The 19,647-nt window shown below is 43.2% G+C and overlaps 1 protein-coding gene across 9 annotated transcripts in view; it reads left to right on the top strand.

The window, feature by feature from the left end:
- Positions 1-5,164: 5,164 nt before the first annotated feature.
- ADAMTS6 (ADAM metallopeptidase with thrombospondin type 1 motif 6) overlaps positions 5,165-19,647 on the top strand; it is a 155,593-nt gene continuing 141,110 nt past the window's right edge. For 2 of the 9 annotated variants that reach the window (XM_035310451.1, XM_035310446.1), the window contains exons 1-3: positions 5,268-5,696; positions 10,548-10,933; positions 11,721-12,085. In XM_035310451.1, coding sequence (XP_035166342.1) covers positions 10,837-10,933; positions 11,721-12,085 — 462 coding nt within the window. In that variant the 5' untranslated portion in view covers positions 5,268-5,696; positions 10,548-10,836. Of the gene's footprint in view, positions 5,196-5,260; positions 6,467-10,547; positions 10,934-11,344; positions 12,086-19,647 lie in introns of those variants that run through there. The other 7 variants (XM_035310447.1, XM_035310453.1, XM_035310452.1 and 4 more) reach the window with 7 other exon arrangements.

Genomic DNA, 19,647 nt, shown 5'->3' with positions numbered 1-19,647 from the left:
TTCAATTCTTCCTTGAACCATTGGATTAACAGCTTTTATTAAAGGTAGTTCCATTTATAAATTGTTACAAGATACTATGGTAGAATGAATGCCAGAAAGCTATCTAAATTAGACAAAACCTGTAATTTGTGTCCAAAGCAGTATACACTGTATGCTCTAGAGTCTTTAATAAATCTTTTCCAGCTATACCGTCCAGGAATATGGAAAGTTCAATTCTTTCCATTCAAAATAAATCCATGCTCATTTCACAATCCAGTTTTACAATCTCGGACATTAGTGTATGAGTCCATGCTTTTATACAAAGCGTACCAAGAAATGGAGAATCACCACATACTTCAGCAGATACTAAATGAGCAGTCTGCAATGCTTGTCAGTATGAGTTCTGTAGCCCTCCTCCAGTTCAGAAACTAAACAAATCACCCAGCTTCTTAGACCAAGGTGCCTAATTCTGCATGGGCTGTCATTCCTAGAGCTGAGTGCCAGACTGCAAAACACTGCAGTGCTCTGCATGCTGATAGCCAAGCCTTGTGAGTTAGTTCCAGGTTTTTCATTCTAAAATCAAAGTAACTGAATCCTTGCATTTTTGCTAAGAATTTATGCATAGCTTATATATGTTTCTGTATACATTAATCTTTGAGGAATACCATTTACCTGATTTTTCCATAGAGATTTTCCATACACATTGTCCACACATGGTACAATTTGTCTCAACTTTGTTCTTTGTAATTTTCACAGATTAAGATTTTATGAACAATTTTGTCTGGAAATAGGAAAATAACAGAACAATAAAATATATACATATAAAAATTATTATGTGTATAGCTGGAAAATGCTACGTTTAACAATCTGTTTATGCCTACCAGGCTAATCTTTTTGGTATCTCTCTCTTGATGCGGAAAGCTGGAAAGAGACAAAATGGAAAAATATACTCTCTTTGAAAGAAAACAACTCTCTTATCTGAGTTCTGTGTTCTTTTCTGCTAACTGTAATTCCTGTTCTTTTATGGAGCTTTATTATTATTATTTTTTCTGTGCTTTCTACTTTAATTGTATCAGGAATAGGATCAGGCCCATCTATTTGCCTGGAAAATTTGAAGCAAATATCCATTCTGCTAAACGTATTCCTTAATCAGCTTGAGCTTCCTTTCAGGTTTACTATAGAGAGAGCTAATCATACCCCTCCCGCTGCCCACCCCCTCCATGTTTTGAGCAAGCCCTGAGTGTACCCTCATTCACATCTTCTGATCTTCTCTCTGCTCTGCCTCATCTGCATTAGGTCAGGGAGGAAGCTGTCCAGGGCCTGGGGGATGCCAAGCTTACATGAACTGAGTTTTCCAGTTTTATTTCCAAATCTTACACTAAAATAATTGGGTTGTTCAGGTTCACGGGTTCTTGTGGAATTAAGAAGGCTCTGATGACGATAAGCCCCATATCAGCATAACACAAACAGCTGCTCCCGGGGAGCATCCTAGAAAAGGATGGTCTACCATCTTGCCTTTAGCGAGGCTCTTCATATTTAAATGAAGATATTATTGGCAACATCCGCATTGTTGGGCAGAAGGATCCGCAAGACCATACTTGAAACAAAATTAATTGCTGTGAATTTAGTTTTAGAGGGCCATCAAGGATAGTTCAGCTCAAAAGGGGTGCATTTTTCCAATTGAAAGGACCCTTTGATATGCATTCTCTCTTTTCTTGGCACACTGAAATACAGAGTGCCAGGCACAATAGCCTTTACCTCTCTTGCGTGGACAGTGATTGTCATTGGGCTGAACACCTCTTCCTGCAAAGGGAGACGAGATTTGTAAGCAATCTGAATTCAAGCTTTTTACGAGGAAATGCCAGTGAAAGATACTGGGTCTCGGTAGCATCATTACCTTCAAGCAACCCTGTGATCTTTTAGTTCAGAGGACTGAAAATGAAGCCCTTATGTACTGCTTTTCTCCCCATAAGCACAGATAAACCACAGGACCTATAGCATAGGTAAACACAAGGTTATTGTGCACTTTTTTTTTTTTTTTTTTTTTTTAACTGTGATCAACTATATTGTAGCAAGTATGTCACCTTCTCTACCTCACACATCAAGACTTTTTCAATCAAAGTTGAATTCAGAAAGCTATCTAAAGTTATTCAATTAAAAAGTATGCTAGCTTATGGATATGTCTAAATTAGGGAGCGTGGATGATGTGTGAGCTCATCTACTTGTGTGAGCATATTTACATGGTGGTAGAAGTTATGTACAATACAATGGGAAGATATGTGGCTTGTCAATAACGTCCTATTAGCTTCTCCAAAGGCAGCAGTAGCTTGCTGTCCAGCTCTGGAGGAGACTTGTAATCTAATTTGAGGTAGGAGGTAGCCATACTGAGGAGAATTCAAACAAATGAGAAATCTGACAGATTTGCTGTATGTTCTAAAAGCAGCACTCCAATTTTTCCCAGCCCTGACAAAGGAATAGTAAGAGAATTATTTTCTGATTCCGTACATGGAATTTACCAGATCAAGAATGGGTCAGTACAGAACTGGTGTCATTTATTCTGGTATACTGAATTTTAAAAAATGATTATTATCTCCCCAAACACTGCTGGGATATTTCTGAACATGATAGGTTATGACACTTGAGTCTTCAGTGACCAGATGAAGGTACATGTTGGAGAAAACATGTATTTTCAAGCATGTCTTGAAATATAGGGAATGAGAATCTCATCTTACAGTACTGTGCAGCAAAAACTTGTAGCTCCCATATTTATTAGAGTTAATAGCAAGATTCCTGGAATCCACCCCAAATACCTCTGAGTGTATCTAGCAATGTTAAATTGAAGTTTAATATAAATACTTATTTAAACAAAGAAGTGTGCTTGCCAATCTTATCAGCTGTTGACTGACATGCTAAAGGATTCGAAGGCCTAAAAGTAGAGTTGAGAGTGCTCAGTGCTTTAGCTAGCTACTTCCCTGGTCAGCAAAGACTAACAAACCCATTAAGACATGGAGTAATATCCTCTGTGCTCAATAAATCTGTAATCCTTTCCAGAGCCTTTGAGACACAGAATGGCTTGCACATATTATCAGAATTCATAGCAGAGTTCCTATCTTTGCTGTCTGACAGCTTGAGAAAGACTTCTACTTCCAGCAAAGAAAAAATACTAAGAATCTGCATACAACTTTGTGAGAGTTACTTTTTCAAAAAGTTGCCAATAATAAAAAACATATGGATATTATTCAGGCTGATGAGACAAAAATAAAAGCCATCAAATAAGCTCACTATTTTTATCTGAACCAGGTTCACTCTGAAAAAAAATATATGCAAAAGCAAAAAAGGTAAGTCAAAATGTATTGGGAATTCTGTCAGAAATTCTAATTACAGATGGTCAGGAAATTTTTAACTGGAGCCAAAGCTTTTCCTGGTAATATACCAGTTTTGACAAAATTGCTATTGGAAACATTTCCTCAGCTCCAGCAGTGGGTGTAGGCAAGAAAATTTAGTTGTCTGGGACAGAGAATAAATAACTTGTTGGTCTGAGCAAGCAGCTGGGTTTTGCAGAGCCCAAATCTTTGCTTCGCTTGATTTAGAGCAGGGAGTTGAACCCGCGTGAGTGCCCTAGCCAGACAGTGCTGAGCTGCCTTTCTTTTTAGCTTGATGAGTATTTAATCAGTCATAGGCCGTGGATCAGCTCCAGGCAGGGGGAGCTCGGTCCCCCTCCACCAGAAGAGCCCCCTGTCAGCTGCCAGGCAGCATTCCCCACTCTGACTGAGGCAGGTCCTGATCCGCAGGCAGGTCTCCCACATCGCAGGAGGCAACTGGCCCACGTGTGTCTCTGTCCAAAGCGTCATTTTTGGTCCTGATGGAGGACGGGGAAAAAACTCTCCGTGCGTCCTGTCAGAAGGAGACGCTCACGGCTCTCCACCTGACCGCTGCGTCGAGACGCGCGGTGTGGCTACGGTATCTGAGTGTGATCGCCTTATAAATGACAAAAACCATCACAGGCGAGGGTTTACGGGGGACACACGACCGGGGGCGCCAGCCCTAGCAGCAGCCGCCGCGGCGGAGGCCGCCCCCCCGCCGGCGCGAGATGGCGCCGTCTGCCCGAGCAACGCCTCCCGGGGCGCAGCTCCGCCGCACGGTCCGAGGACGGCGACGCGGGTTCGAGTCCCGCCGCCGCCACCCAGCGCGGCTGGGCTCCGCGTCTTGCCGGCCGTTAATTAACGTCCTCTACACTTCGCAGAACCCTAACGATGCCTTGCCTAACGGCTGCGCGAAGGGCTGGCGGATAAGGGCCGACTGAACCCGGCGGGGAACGTCAGCGGGGCTGGCGACAGACAGACGCGAGTGCCTGCGCAGCGGCTTGCGCTTACTCCGTCGGACGTACTGTTGAAAGAAAGTTCACCCGGCTGTACGCAGAAATGCAACCCCGCCACGCAGCCGGGCGCTGCGTCTGGACCAGACCCGGCGGTGGCTGCACGGCTCGGCCGAGCGCTGTAGGGTCAGCGGAGGGATCACACACCTCCCGCCTCGGCACGGGACCGAAACGAGCACCGCCTGGGAAGCGTTAGCAAAGAGCATGAAACCCGATTTTTACGAAGGAAACTTTTGTATATTTTTTTTTTTTTTTTTTTTTTTTTTTTTTTGGTTACCGGGGGCTGCCCGGCTCCCCGTCCCCTCAGCGCCTCCCCCGGTGCCACCGGGCTCCTCGCGGCAAGCGAAAGCGAAAGCGCTACCCGGTGGGCTGCCCGCCGGCCGCCCGCTCGCCCTCCTCTACAGGCGACGGGTTGCTTAGTGCTGTTATTTCGAAGGAAACCCACGGAAAAAAAACCGGCCGGGGACCGGCGGCAGACCTCCGCCGGCATCCCCCGCGCCTCTGCGGAGAGGGGATGGACGTGCAGGAGGCTCGGTGCCCACGGCCAGGCCGGGCTAGCGGGGTCCCCCCTCGCCTCACCACACGGGGGGCGGCGGACCCGTTACCGTCCCCTCACCCCCCCCCCCGGCGTCCCGCTGTTTCTCGTTACCCCGACTGTACCCCCGCCCCCCCCGGTCTCCGCCGCCACGTGACGCGGCGCGCATGCGCGGGCGCGGCGCCGGAGCCGGGGCACATCTGCAGGCTGACGTCAGCGTGCTCCGCGCCGTCCCCCGGGCGAGGCTGCCAAAGGCTCCCCGCCGCCGCCGCGCTCGGCTTGGCCGGGGGCCGGCAGCGAGAGGAGGTCTGGGGCTACTTCAGCCGAGCTTTCCCGAGTCCTTCCTGCTCTGCCTGCCTCCCCCCCCGCTCTCCTCCTCCTCCTCCTCCCTCCTCCCCTCCCTCCCCCCTTCGCGCTGTCTCCCCCCGCCCCCCCACTCACGGTATTCACATGGTATTTTGCACAGAGGAGGCTGCTCGAGAGGAGGGCACCCACCCCCACCCCAATATAAGCCTGTTTTTCCTTCCTTCCTCCCCCCCCCCCACCTCTCCCCCCCCGCTCCTCGTTGGAAAGACAAAATGTGCAGGGTGATAGGTTGGGTGAATTGATGGCATCCTTCCTCCTGCCAAGTCGGTCCGTTTTTTAAAAAACCCCTTTTAGGAAGGCTAGAGAATTTGATTCTGTTGGAGAATATAACCCCGGTGGTTGCTTGCTCAGAGGGGAAAAGCAGAGAGGAATACGGGAACCGTCCTGTGCAATCTCTATTGTTTGAAACTTACTTTATATCAGAAATTGAAGATGAGAACGGTAAGGAAGATTTCGCGCTATTCAATGAAACTTTTGCTTTTCTCGTGTCCCGAGTAATGGTGCGTGCAGGGCTTCGGGGAGCGGGGGGAGCTTTATCTTGCATTAGGCGAGGTGGATTTGGAGTAATTTCAGAGAGAAACCTTTGAGGATGGGGGAAGGGGGTGCGAGGATTTTTCGACCGAGACGAGCAGCGATTTATGCACTACGGTCTCGAGCCGTGCAACTTTTTTTCCACTACTACTCCTTTTTTTCCATTTTCTCCGAGTTCCATACTAAACCGTCGGTAGACGGGGGAAGAAGAGGAAAAACAACAACAAAACAAATCCCCAAACCAAAAACCAGATGCAGACCAAAGCAGCCGCAACCCCCCCCCCCCCCCCCCCCTCCGTCCCGTCCCTCCTTCCCTCCCTCCCTCCGCAGCCCAGGACAGCTCGGGGCTGCTCGCAGCCCGGGCAGCCCGGCGTTTGGGGCGGCCGGAGCCCGTCCCGGGGCCGTGCCGGGGCGCAGGAGCCCGGGCTGCGCTCGGCTCGGCTCAGCGCCGTCCCGCAGCCCCGCCGCTCGCCGGGCTCGTCAGGAAGATGGAAGCGTGTGGTTTTGATTTACTTCGGGCCGCCTGGGAATTGCCAGACTCTTAACCCCGCGGAGCCGCGCTTTTTTTCCTTTTTTTTTTTTTTTTCCTTTTTTTTTTTTTTTTTTTTTCTTTTTAATCGGAGTACGTCTGCCTGCGCGGCGGCCCCGGGGTTCAAAGGGACATTGTTTGGTGGGGGGAGGTAAGTGGGCTCTCGCTGCCCGGCGGTGTGTGTGCGGGTTTTGTCTTCGCTAATTTCTTTCATTGTTGTACAAGAGGAGAGAGAGAGAGGGAGAGGGAGGGAGAGAGTCAGACTCTTGTTTTTATTTGGGCTGCCGGTGCAACGCGTTTGGGCCAAACGCCAAGTGTCTGGGTCACACGCGTTTTATCCAAATAGATTCAGCGCTGCTGTCTGGAAATGGGCTGCTGAAAGTTAACTTTAGGATCAGCTCCACCGCAGCAACCAGACTCTTCCCTCTCGTCTCCCTAGGGAGGAGGGCTCTTTTTTTTTCTTTTTTTTTTTTTTTTCCCCCTTCTCTCTTTTTTTTTTTTTTTTTTTTCATTCCTTCCCCTTCTGAAACTGCTTTGAGGGATGTGTGTCTGGTGACCTCCAGCTTGCTTCAACGCCAGCTTTTCCCGCTAAGTCGGTCTTGTGAAGGGTTTGTGTGCGCGGACGCGCGTGCAACACGCCTGTGGCTGTGCGTGCACACTCACACACACACTCGCACACACTGCTCGAGCCCCGGGCGTGCTCTCCTTGCCTCTTTGTATCTCTCGCCCCCAGGACGACACTGACAGCGGATCCCGGCGGGGCCGGGGTGTGTGTGTGTGTGTGTGCGTGCGCGCTTCTCGCCCCGCTTTCTCCTCACTCCCCGGGAGAAAGAGCCGTCCCGTCCCTCCTACCTGCCCCCGGCCCCGCTCCCTTCCTGCCCGCCTAGCGCGGGGGGCACTGCTGATCCGCAGCCCCGATACCTGCGATGGCATTCGGGTGCCTGACCCCCTCCCTCCCCTCCCCATTGCCGTAGCAACCGCTCGTACCACCGGCGGGCCGGCCGTCAGGGGCGGCGGGCGCTGGGCGGCCCTCGGCCCCGCGGCGAGGCCGTTGCCCGGGGGAGGGAGCGGGGAGGCGGCGACCGCCGGCCCCCGGCCGCCGCTCCCCGCCCAGCCCGCTGCCCCCCGGTTTCTCCCCTCGGTCCCGCCGCGCTCAGCTCGGCCCCGCAGGCTCGTGCGGTCGGCGGCCGCGGTGTGCCGCCGGGGCTGGAAGGCGTGTCGTGTCGGGAGAGCCCGCCGCCGCTCGGCTGAGGGGACGCCGGCAGCCCGTGTGGCGGTGCTCCGCCCGGCGCGGCGGGGAGCTGTCGCTTGGCGGCTTGCCGGCCGTCAGGCTTGAGCCGGGTCCAGTTGAGGGGACGCTTCGGTTGCCCCGGGCGCCTTCACCGCGTCCCTTTGCTCAGGAGGAGGCCGCCGAGGTGGCTGGTCTGAGCGCTGTGGCTGGGCAGCCCGCGGTGATCTGCATCCTGCCCCGAAGTCTCCCTTGTGTGTGTTTATGGCCCCTCTTTTTAAAAGCATTTTTTAATCCTCATTGAGTTCCGGTGAATAGGAGTCTCCAGGCAGCAAAGACAGGACTGCCGCTCTGTCACAAGTGCCTCCACAGAAATCCCACTGCACAGTACCACCTTTGTCTAAACCCAGCATTCTGGATTTAGAAACACGTTGTATGTTTTTCTTTGCTGTTTGTCAGTACGTTTGTAATTAAGCAGGAACTGTAGCTTGAGGTAAATGTTAGGGAGCCATACCTGTTTTACGGTGGATGGAGATGTAGTTCAGCTGTGAGGCAGAGGAAATGCTTCTTACTGTGAGCCTAGTACTGATGACATGAGTCGTCTTGATGACCGCAATAAAACTGGAATGCTGAAAATATCTCATAGGTAGGAAGGAAGATGCTGCAGGGAAGAGGGTGTAGGTGCTGGGCGCCACATAGTGTCAGTACTCTATCTGGAGTTACCTGACTTGGTCTATCCTTCACATCCATTCCAGTTTCTTAATCCAGAGGCTTAATACAGCTGCATCTTCCCTCTTTGTATCAGTGCACAAGCCAGCTATAATACTTTTCGAAAAGAGGTTAAAAGTTCTACTGAAACTTCCAGCAAGCTTAATGTGAAAGGAGATTTTCTTATGTGAGGACCAGGGCTTTGAATGAGGGACACCATTTTGCACAGACCCCTGAAAGAATACAGGACACAGGTGATGCTTGGGTGCTGTCAACCCAAGTGGCAGCTAAATACTGGGCACCATAGTTTGCTTCTGGTATTCAGAGCTACTGAGTTCCCTAGGCACCACAGTTTCAGAGATCTTTATGCTTGGGTAATTCATTATCAGCCTAAGAGGCTGAGTGTGAGCTCCCCATTGTGATTTTTTTTGGCTAAGTAAAAGTTGTGAGGCAGTGTTGTCTGTATATATGGCAGTACGGAGCCATTGCTGGACTACTGTCCAGTTCTGGTGTCTGTGCATGAAAAGAGATGCTGACAAATTGGAAAGGACTCGGGGAAAAAAAAAAAGGCTGTAGAAATAATTAGGCATCTGGAAACTGTATTGCGCAGTGAGGTAAACTGAGTAGGTTGAGCTGCTTATCAGGGAGTGTCAAGAGTTGATTGTATCAGACTATAACTGTCCATGCAAGGAGAAAAAAGCTCATTACAGACATGTAAAGCAAGATTCAGTGGAATTTGAAACTGGATGTTCTCAGGTTGGAAGTAAGGCATATTCTTTATTGTACTAATGAAGCTGAAGAGTATGGGATTGATTATGCCTCACAAAACTTGTAAAAGGCTAAAAGCTGTAATTAAATATTAGCTAGAAAATAAAGGTTTTATGTGGAAGGCCAGATCAGAGATTTTATCCTCTAAGGCCTTGCCTTATGTGAATGGCATCACTAAATCCTTTTGCTTCCCCAGAAAAAAAAAAAATATATATATATATATATATATACATGTATATATATATATATATTACTAAGTCCAAACTATGCTTGCAAAGTATATTTTATTCCCCCTACAACCTCATTAAGTCCTGTGTGCTGTCTTGGAAGAAATATTAAAAGTAGGCATTGGACTGGTCAGGTCATTTACTGGTAACAGGTACATCTCAAATTGGCTAAGAAGTTTCCTGATATTCACTATGATGTTAGTAATTGGGATTTGCGTGATGTTGATTTTTCTTGAGGTGACATACAACTCTTCAACCTTTATAAATTATCCACGGACTGCAGGGGAATTTCCTGTCTGAATGAATGTTGTAAATCACTCCCAGAATTTTAGAAAGGCAAATTATCTGGTGCATGTATAACTGACTGTGTACACTTTTGGTAATGTGTTTTTGAACGGTTTTCCCTTCTCAGGTGTTCTGGTTCTGTTCTGCCTACTTCTGCAGAGCTTGCTCTACGCACAGGTGTGCTAAGAGTGCTTAAGAGGACTGATTATTACCAGCTGACACAACACATGGTTTCATGTCCCATGTTACTGGACTGTTAGGTGGCTGCAGAGTCCTTCCATTTAATCCCTGGCCACAGCTAGAGCTGCTTTTCGGTATTATTGCAAAAGTGTTTTAAATGGGGCTAGGGAGAGAAAATAAAGCATTTTTCTCCCAATCCCATGATTTGCAAAATGAAAATAAGAATATATTCTGGTATATCCAACTGTAGTTTGTATACATAAAATATTTTTAACAACAAATGCTTAATCTCAGAACATGTATGGGTGAATAATTTCAAATACTGAAATTGTTTCTCTGGTACTAGAATGCAGTGTTCTCATTTAAGTGAATGAAAATTCTGCCTGCATAAGCAGAACCCAGGCCCAAGTAATAACAAAATACATGCTGCAGAAAGATCAGATAACTTTGCTCTGGATTCTTTCCCAGGTTCTTCCCCTGTCTTCCAGTGTATTGGGTATAGCTATTCTCTGCAGAAATTGATGACTACAGTGCATTGATTATAGCTGGAACAAGCCTGAACACAGTATTTGAGCAATAAGAAACCTTAATTTTATAAATTCTCACACCTGTTCAACTCGGAACATATATGCATATCTTAAGCTGTGTTGAGCTACTAGTAAAAGATTAATAGTAATTTTTTTAAGATTGTGATCTCGGATATTAAAGTTGGTAATGGATGAATACTTTTTCACAGTGTTATATTTTGCATAATACGTTATGGTGGCTTTATGTTTTTCAGGACAGATCTGTTTTAGTAGAAAGTTTAACTTGACTCATTTTGTTTTGTTTTTCAGGAAAAGAAACGGAGCAAGTTCAGTAGCTACCCAGTCTAACATCTTACTCATATTTAAGGAATATTACAACTACTTATTTTGAATTGAGAAAATGACTGCAGATCTAGAAGAAAGTACAGGTTGTTGGAAAAGAATACCCGTCAAAAAGTGGAACATCCAATAGTTAATTTGGAAATAGAATAAAGTAAATAGACCTGTTATGGTGCGATTCTGGAGTGGAGTTAGCTCTATAGCACACAGGTAGCCCTCCACGGAGGAGGAAAAAAAAAGCTCTCTGTTTTTCTAAATTATGGAAATTTTTTGGAAGACGTGGACATGGATTTTGAGCCTAGTCATGGTTGCATCGGAATTTCACAGTGACAACAGGCTTACATATAGTTCTCAAGGTAGGGGTCCAACCTCTGTAGCTGAGAAGAGTCATTGATTTTTGCATTGCATTTGGGAAATATTTTCTAAACCATGTTTGTATAATTAATGAGATCATACAGGCTCTGCTCTTAGTTTTATCATGATTCATTGTCGTTCAAGCTTGATTATAACAAAGCTGATTGAGTTGTTGCTTTAATTTCTTTCTAGTTTTAACCATACAAAAACGTTGCAAATTAAATTGGTAAGATGATGTACTTTGTAATACTTCAAAGACTTGCCATAAAGTCATTATCATGTTTTTAAACTAGGAAGTAAGGATCTAATTTTACTTTGATCTGTTAACATTTATAGGTTTTTAATGGAAAGAAGAGTCATTTAGATGTTTTACAATACAGTACTTTTCATTACTACTGTTTTTATTCTTGCAGGTGGATCTAATAGCTTTTGTCTTTGAATGGTATCAGTGGAAAGAATACGTCCTTTTTAGGTAGAATTTAGCCCCACATTTACATATTTTGGGTGAATAGGAAAAGATAAATAGTTAAAAACTTTATTTCCAGTGACATCAGATTAATATGAAAGAGGACGCATTTTGTTGACTTAAAAAGAAGGGAAGAACAGTTTATTTTCTTTAGTAAAGCTCTGTCTACATCATGTGTTTACCTGAAAATGACTTTTACTCATGAGGGTGATGAGATTTAGCCAAAATATGGTTTATGTTTATACTACTACTTGTTGTTTCCTGTTATATTTTCTTCTCTTCTATGCCCACTCCATGGACTGTCTTACCTTGTGATTACAAAGAGGAATTCCTGTCTTACCTTGAACACTACCAGCTAACAATCCCAATAAGGGTTGATCAAAATGGAGCCTTCCTCAGCTTTACTGTGAAAAATGCTAAACCCTCAAGAAGGAGGAGGAGCACAGACCCCTATGACCAAGAACTGGCAGCATCTAAGTTATTTTTTAAACTTTCTGCCTATGGCAAGCACTTTCATTTAAACCTGACTCTCAACACAGATCTGGTGTCCAGACATTTTACAGTAGAATACTGGGGGAAAGATGGACCTCAATGGAAGCACGATTTTTTAGACCACTGTCATTACACAGGATATTTGCAAGACCAACACAGTACAACTAAAGTGGCCTTAAGCAACTGCAATGGTTTGGTAAGTACATATTACCTGTTTTAGTATAATAATAGTGTGCTTGTTCCTTTTAAAATATGGAAGAACTTAACTGGCATTTCAGGTTTTTTTGAAACCTTTTGAGAAGCAAACACAGGAAAGTGCAGCAATCCCTTAAAACCGGATCTGGGTCCTGGGGAAAAGTTGTCTTCAGTTCTTCAAGCGTAATTGTAAGCATTAGGACCCAATTCTGTAATCCTCTAGCAGGCAACATTTTCAGTATTTACAGTGTCTGCACTAGGGCTGCAAGATTAGGGCTGTTGAGAGATTATTACAGGTGATCAAAATGTTGCAAATTTGGGGAGGGAGAAGGAACAGTCGTTCCTTTAAGATGCTGAATCTCTTCAGTAGAGACGTTGATTGAACTGAAGAGTCCCCCTTGCTGTCTTTGAGAGTTTGGGTTTAGAAACTTCTAGTAAATAACAAAGATGACTTGCCTAGTGTAGTAGTCATTATTGGTATAAGTTCAGAATGAAGAGGAAAGTACATCATTTGCAAGTACCAGCCACAGAAAATAATTATTTTTTTTAGAAATATTTTGTCTCTAAATCAAACAGTTGTATTTAAAAGTAGGATTAGAAATTCTCTCTTCTATTCTCAGCTTTTGCTGTTCATCTATTGATAACACGATAGTAGTACTTTCATGGGGAAAAAACTTATTCATGACAGAAGCTAGAAACCACCAGCAACAAAAAAGCCACACTATGGAGTAGCAAAATAGTGAAATAAAAGAGCAGGTCTAAATCAAGAGCTCAGTACCTTCTCTAGTGATATATATACTGTGGATATTCATTCTGTTTTTATATAGCAAAATGCTGGTCAATCTTGTTGAGAGTGAACAGATCTAAGTAACTGGTAAATGAGACAAAAAAAAAAAACACCACTACACAGACTTGCTAAACTATTACCTTTTTAATCCCTATAAGTGCTAGAGAACTATGACTCTTGGGTTGTTATTTACAAACAAAAGCCTGCTGCCTCATACCTAGGTAGAGCACGTTACAGCAAGCTATTTGTGTTGTCCCTGATACTGTGTAGGTTAATGTTTTGGAGTACTCTTGAGGAAAAGTAACTTAATGGGGGTTTCCAGGGGTAAGTGAACATTTCTAAAGAAACATAGTTAAAATGTAGATCTCTTGAATGTGGTACCTTAGTTTGGTCAATGCAGACTTGCAGCTGGTAGGTCTGAATTCAGTACAATTTTCACTTTGGTTTTGCAGTTCCTATGTAATAACCTTTTTGATGTTATTAAAGCTCTTATGCTGATATACTAGATCACTTTGCATTTGAGTTCTTGTCATCTATAAAAATACTATGGAGAGCAAATCCCTGCCTTCAGGATTCACTTTTTTAGAAGAGGCTGCATGTCTCTAGATCTCTGGGTTTCTCCCTTTGAGGCACAGACAGGTTGCTCACCTTGAAGCCTGCCGTCAGTGACATGGTGCTCCCATTTTGGTTCCTCTTTGACATTTTCCAGGGAGTGAGTCAAGAGCACTTGCTCTTGCTTTTGCCAACTCTTGTTTTTCTGTCGTGTTAGGAAAACAAGAGTAGGATGAGGCAGGAGAACTGACACGTTTTCATATCGACTTCCCCAGTCTCTTGTTCCTCATGGTACTTGTTTTCTTCAAAGAATTTAGCAGCGTGGTAGGTGTCACTGCTCAGTGAAGTCTTCTTGAGGCAAAGCAGAATCATTTTTTGCTTTTGTGCCTCACACTCTGAGGTGACTCTGGCACTCCCATTGTTCTGTGTTTTTCCTGTCCTCAGCCATGCTGCTTGGCTGGACTGAAGACCTAGTTCTGTGGTTCTAGGTGTCATACATTAGCTTTGTGTTTCAAAGTTAAGTTCAGTGTGGCATGCTGCCCACTTAAGTTGTCATCTTCAGCGCTGTTAGTTATTGTTAGCTCTTTTGTATTTCTTCCTGGTATTTGTAGTGAGGATTATGGCACCCTCAGGTCTTTGGGCATGCCATGACTGGGACTATTGAGTCCTGCCTTTTACTTGGGACTGCAAGTGTCAGTTGTCCACTGCATCTGCTAGGAAGGCTGAATGACATACACTCGAGGCTCTTGTCATGCTCCAGAAGCAGTAGTAACACATGGTTCTTTATCAGGCAGGGATCCTTCTAATCCTTCCACCTGTGCAGTGGTAGGCAGGACTCAATATGGTCCTCAACTGCACAGAAACTCCTCTGTCAGACTGCATTGGCAGAGTGTCCCAGAGCACTGCTTATGGGAGTTACCACTCAATTCAGATAAATCCATCACAGAGTTATTTTTAAACGATGATTCCTACTGGCAAGTATCTTGTTATAAAGCTGCTGGTTAGAACATGTTTAATAAACCAATTGGCAGTGAATATTAAGGGTGCTATTATTTGTTTTTGAATTAATGGTAGTTCAGAATATATTTGTGCTCAAGACATTTGTTGTATTTTCCAGTCTGATTTTTGGTCTGTAAGAGACTGCCAGTCATATTCTGCATAGTCTTTGATTAAAATCTGTCCCAAAGCCAGTCATTTTAAGTTGAGTAACTCTAAAGCAAGTAATAATCTTAAATGATGAGTGCTGCTCACAAGCAAAACTTAAGCATTCCATTTATTCCAGTTCCCCGAGAGGTGTCAGTATTGCCAGAGGAGTCAAATTTCTCCCCCCTACAGAATGTTGAGTTACTCTCTTTAGTTATGAAGGGTGGTTATGTGAGACCGTGGTTTAACTAACATAAATTATATGAATTTGAAGAGCATCTGTAGTATCTGAGATGAGTTTCAGTGGAAGAAGGACTTTCTGTGTTTCACTGTAGTAAAACTCAGCAGCCATCAGTTTGTTTCCCCATCACTATTTCCTGGTTCAGCCTTTCCCTCTCTATTTTCTTTTTAATTACCAGAAGCCCCAGAATTACAGGCTGCTACAGAAGTCTGATTCCAGCAATTTCTATTGGCTGGGCCCTGATTATGCTATAAATTGTCTGAAGTTTTGAGAAATGCTCTGTAATCCAGTGAGCAGTCATGTGAGGAAATTGAAGGTCTTGTCTATCAGGCTTGCTGGCTTCCAAACTCATATTTACTCTAGTGGATGTTACATTTGTAGATGGATTGCAGGTTTGGCCTTCTCATGAAAGGGCCTGCAAAGAGCCGTATTTTGGAGCCGTTGGGTGAAAGGCAACAAGGCTGAGTCAGAAGTAGCTGAAACAATGCCTAAGCTGATTTTATAATCCTGAAGTAAAAAAAAAAAAAAAAAAAAAAAAAAAAAAAAACAGTGGCTGAAGAGAGAACTTCACCTTATGGGAAAGATTCGTCTAATTCTGAGGGGAACAAGTCTTGAAGAAAAGATTTGGAGCTCATAATAGTGGAATCGAGCAGAAGTCAAACTTGTCCAGTTCTGACCCACATCTGCCCACTGGTGGGTGTCAAAGCTCTTAATTGCATGTTCAAACAAGTTTTTCACAGCAGTGGATTTTCTCATTTTGAGCTGACAAGCCCAATAGAAGGAAATACTTTAACATGTGTAGGAAGTGGTGATTAGTAGGAAAGTGAATCGGAGGTTAAATGTCATTTTGGGGCTACGGTCGCTCCAAGGAAATACTTAATGTAAAGGGCCAAGGATTTCTATGGCATGTAAAGTTCCATGCACTGAGTAATGTTTGTGCTAGGTAGCACAGATATCTCTGTCTAAACAGATAAGATAAAGATATCCCAAGAAATGTCTAAAAGCATGACTGTACATATTTAAAGGAAGAAATATTTTGCAGGAAGGTTTCATGTTTGTTTAATATATTAAAAAACTAGTATATTTATAACTTATTAATATTCTTAGATTAGCTCATTTGGAAGCTGATTCTACCACAAAAAAAGCATCTACTTTAGCAGATCAAAAATTGTATATCATACAATATTTTTGAATCATATGTAAAATTTGTAATCTATGAACTGATTTAAAAGGTCAGAAGTAATGAAAAAGATTCTGTATTCCAGATGGGTGTACTTTAAGTTCTGTTTGGTAATAATCTGTATTTGCAGTATAGGCTCAGTATTCAGAAAATTACGTATAAGCTGTCCCTCTCCTAGTTTTAAAATGTCTTACTAGATCCCATACCGTGCTGTCCCAGGCCAGATCACTATTTTTTTTTATCCTTAAGAAGATGTTAAGCTAATGCAGCCTGTTTCCTCAGACATAAATTGAAGTGTAGAGTCAGCTGTAGACCTGTAGACACATTGAACAACACTGACACATTCTCAGAAGTTTCCATTATTACTGCTTTCTGTTAAAAATGTAAAGCGTAATGTCCAGAAAGGTTCAAAGCAGGCAGAAATTGGAAACCAGTAGTACTATGAGGCAAAGGCACTTGTCCTCTGTAATTAATTTTATAACTGATGTTCATGGAATCAGAATGGCCTGGGTTGAAAAGGACCTTCAAAGATCATGTAGTTGCAACCCCCCTGCTCTGGGCAGGGTTGCCAACCACTAGAGCAGGCTGCCCAGAGCCATGTTAATTAACTGTTACTTCCGTAGCTGATGGACATCCCCTGTATGAAATAAGATGAAGCCCCAGCTAGACAGCCTGACAGAGATTTTATTTTTACAAATTCAGGGGAACTCTATGTGGATTCACAGATCTGTCTGAGCATGTCAAACTGCTGGATCCAGACCTTACATATCTTAGCAGGAGTTGGCAGTTTGTAGTGGGATTGGATAAGACAGGACCTCAAACAATCTGTTTTAGATAATAATCTTGGGAACACTGCTTGCAGTAATCTACTTGGGTATTCAGCTTATTTCTTAAATTAATGGTGTTTTGTTAGAACATTTTGCTGTTTGTTCCTGTGTCTTAATATTTCTTGTATTTTGGAGCAGAAGTTCAATTTGGAAGCTGCTTTAAGTTCAAGTATTATAGCAAAATGAACAGAAAAAAACACGGAACAACCAGAAAGACAACACATTTACATTTAATTCATTTTAATACTTTATAAGGCATTATTTCAATCTCCCTTTTCAACTGAAACTTTGTTTTGCCCAAACAGAAGATAGGCCAGGAATTGGTTTTAAAATGTTGGTTCAGATAGAATAGTGTAATTCCAAATATTCCCACTATCAATTGGGCATTAGTGAATGCATATACAATGGAAACACCTCTAGCCACCAGAATAAATGCTGTTTTTCACTGAAGCAGATATTTCTTTTGTGCAGAATTTGGAATGTTTCTAAAAAAAATCATACACTTTAAGCTTATGCAAGCAGTCTTGTTGAATTAATATTGGAAGAACAGTTTGTTTGCAAGCAAAATTGATTACATTGGGTTTAAAATGGTATTAGTATGCAGGGATTATATGGAGGGTATATGCAGGGCAAGTGAATTTCCAGTTTTTATCAAATCACATGGCTACCTGCCACAACTGACCGACCATGTGCATTTTCTGATGCCTGGTAGCAGGTGTAAGTTAAAATTTACTTGCAGTTCCTTGACTGCATGTTATTAACATATCTTTTTCTTAATCTGACACACTATTTGGACAGATGAGATTGGACATTGACTAGGCACAGGAAAAATGGATGATACTTTCCCAGCCTTTTTCACTGCTGGTACCTGGAAGAAACCTCCAAACTGTTGTCATAGTTCACAGATGTTTGTAATAGCTTTTACTTCTCCTTACACAGTTGGTTCACAAAACTAATGCTGCAATTAAATGTTGTTTATGACATTTGAAATGACTTCCACTGCAGTCATCTCACTACTTAAAACTCATATACCTGCTGGACTTGAGTACAGGCGTGAAGGATGTATGCCCTAGAGTAATCAAAGTTAGGTTAAGGCGCTTCTCTTGCAGATACAGGACCACAGCTTGGATGGTACCTCTGTCTCCTCAGACTTGGCACAAAGCAGACAGCCTGATGGTGTTGGCCAGAACCACCGCAGGACTCTCTTTTCCTGTGGGAACATAATACCAGAGCTTACAATGGCTTGGGATTCACTTGAACCCAGATGTCTGACATCCAGACTGGATTCAGTCCAGACTGTCAAGGTTCTTTCTGCACATCTGGCAAAGCTAGTTACAATTCAGTTTATATTTTCAAGACTGTTTAAGCAGCAGCATACCATTAAGTGACTTATTTTGTAGTAAAATACTAGACTTCAAGTAATGAAGCATTATGAGAAAATTTGGTGTCCAGGTGAATATAGACCCTGATGTTACCTTCTTGAGTAAATAATTGAGTTCACAGTGAAAAATACCACTCAAGAGAAACAGTTACTGTTGTAGTCACAATGTAATTGAACAAGTAATTGAAAAATGAACTCCATGCATATATTGCCAAAATATATAATAGGGTTATATTTGGAAAACATTGTTCATTCTGAAGTGTCATACAGGCATTTTTATTTTAAAAGTTGTATGTTGTTACTGAAATCTGGTTATCCCGGGAGTGAAGAATAGTGAGCAATTGATACACAAAAGAGAAGCAGAAGAGCTTTGACCAATAGTACAGTGGCAATTCCTGATCTTAGAAATGGGTTTGGAATGTTTGGATCATCTGTAGAGCAATTGGTCTTATACCTTATCCTAGAGCTCTTATTGGAGGAAAAAAGCCCCTTTAAAAACAGCCAAAACAACCAAAAAACCCCCAAATCTTCACACATAGTACTTGTGTTAGAGATTGAAGGTGTGATAGAAACATAGGTATTGGCTTATTCTCAAAGTGATAGGGTGATGCTTATAGCCTTCATGAAATACTTTGAGATAGGCTTGCTTCTTGGAACTCTGCAGAGTTCAGATGACATGCATGTAAATATTTGAAGATATTTGAAGATACGTCTTGAGAATAGCATATGAGGTATTTGTTGAATACTCTTAACTCCTCATGAGTTGGATTAAATAAGGATGAATTAAGGTGCAGTTACGGATGCTTTCTTGTGTTACTTTGAACAGTCTTCACAGTGGCTTTAATGGGATTTACATCAGTTTGTGATTCATCAGAGCAGGATATGAATGCAGGATTTACTGCATCCAATCTTCAGGCTGATCAGTAGCTCTTTCTCCTAGTGTAGAAAGATTATACATTCAGAATTTCCTAGATAAAGTTACTGGAATTATTTATTTAGCAAATAAATGTGTGGGAGTCAGTCTGTCAGGGCTTATTCCTCAGTATTTCTATACCCGAAAGGATCCCCAAACTGGATTTTCTGCTAAAGTTCAGTTTTAATTGCTGAAGATTCAGGAAATTGCATAGTTGGCCTGAAGTCTCCCCTTTCCTCTATAAACCACTTCCTGTTTGGAAGAAGCTGAGTTCACAAATGTGAAAGTTATGAGAATAGAATATCTACCATTCTGTACTGCAGTGTGAAGGGAAAAATATGCATTTGTTACAGAGCCTGCAACAACTTGGATCTGCCAAAGATTTGTGATGAGACCTTTTAAGGAATACATGCTTTGTAGATAGTGTAGTCTAAGTTAATAATTTGATTTTAATAACTAGCTCAGTTTTGGAATTCAGCATCTGGATGTAAAACACTGAATATTTTTGCTGAATAATATTTTCTAAAATTAATTCTTCT

Source organism: Oxyura jamaicensis, chromosome Z (genome assembly GCF_011077185.1).
Source record: "Oxyura jamaicensis isolate SHBP4307 breed ruddy duck chromosome Z, BPBGC_Ojam_1.0, whole genome shotgun sequence".
In the NCBI taxonomy this organism is placed as follows: domain Eukaryota; kingdom Metazoa; phylum Chordata; class Aves; order Anseriformes; family Anatidae; genus Oxyura; species Oxyura jamaicensis.
The sequence above is the reverse complement of the archived record's forward strand: the minus strand, read 5'-3'. Positions and strand labels throughout refer to the sequence as shown.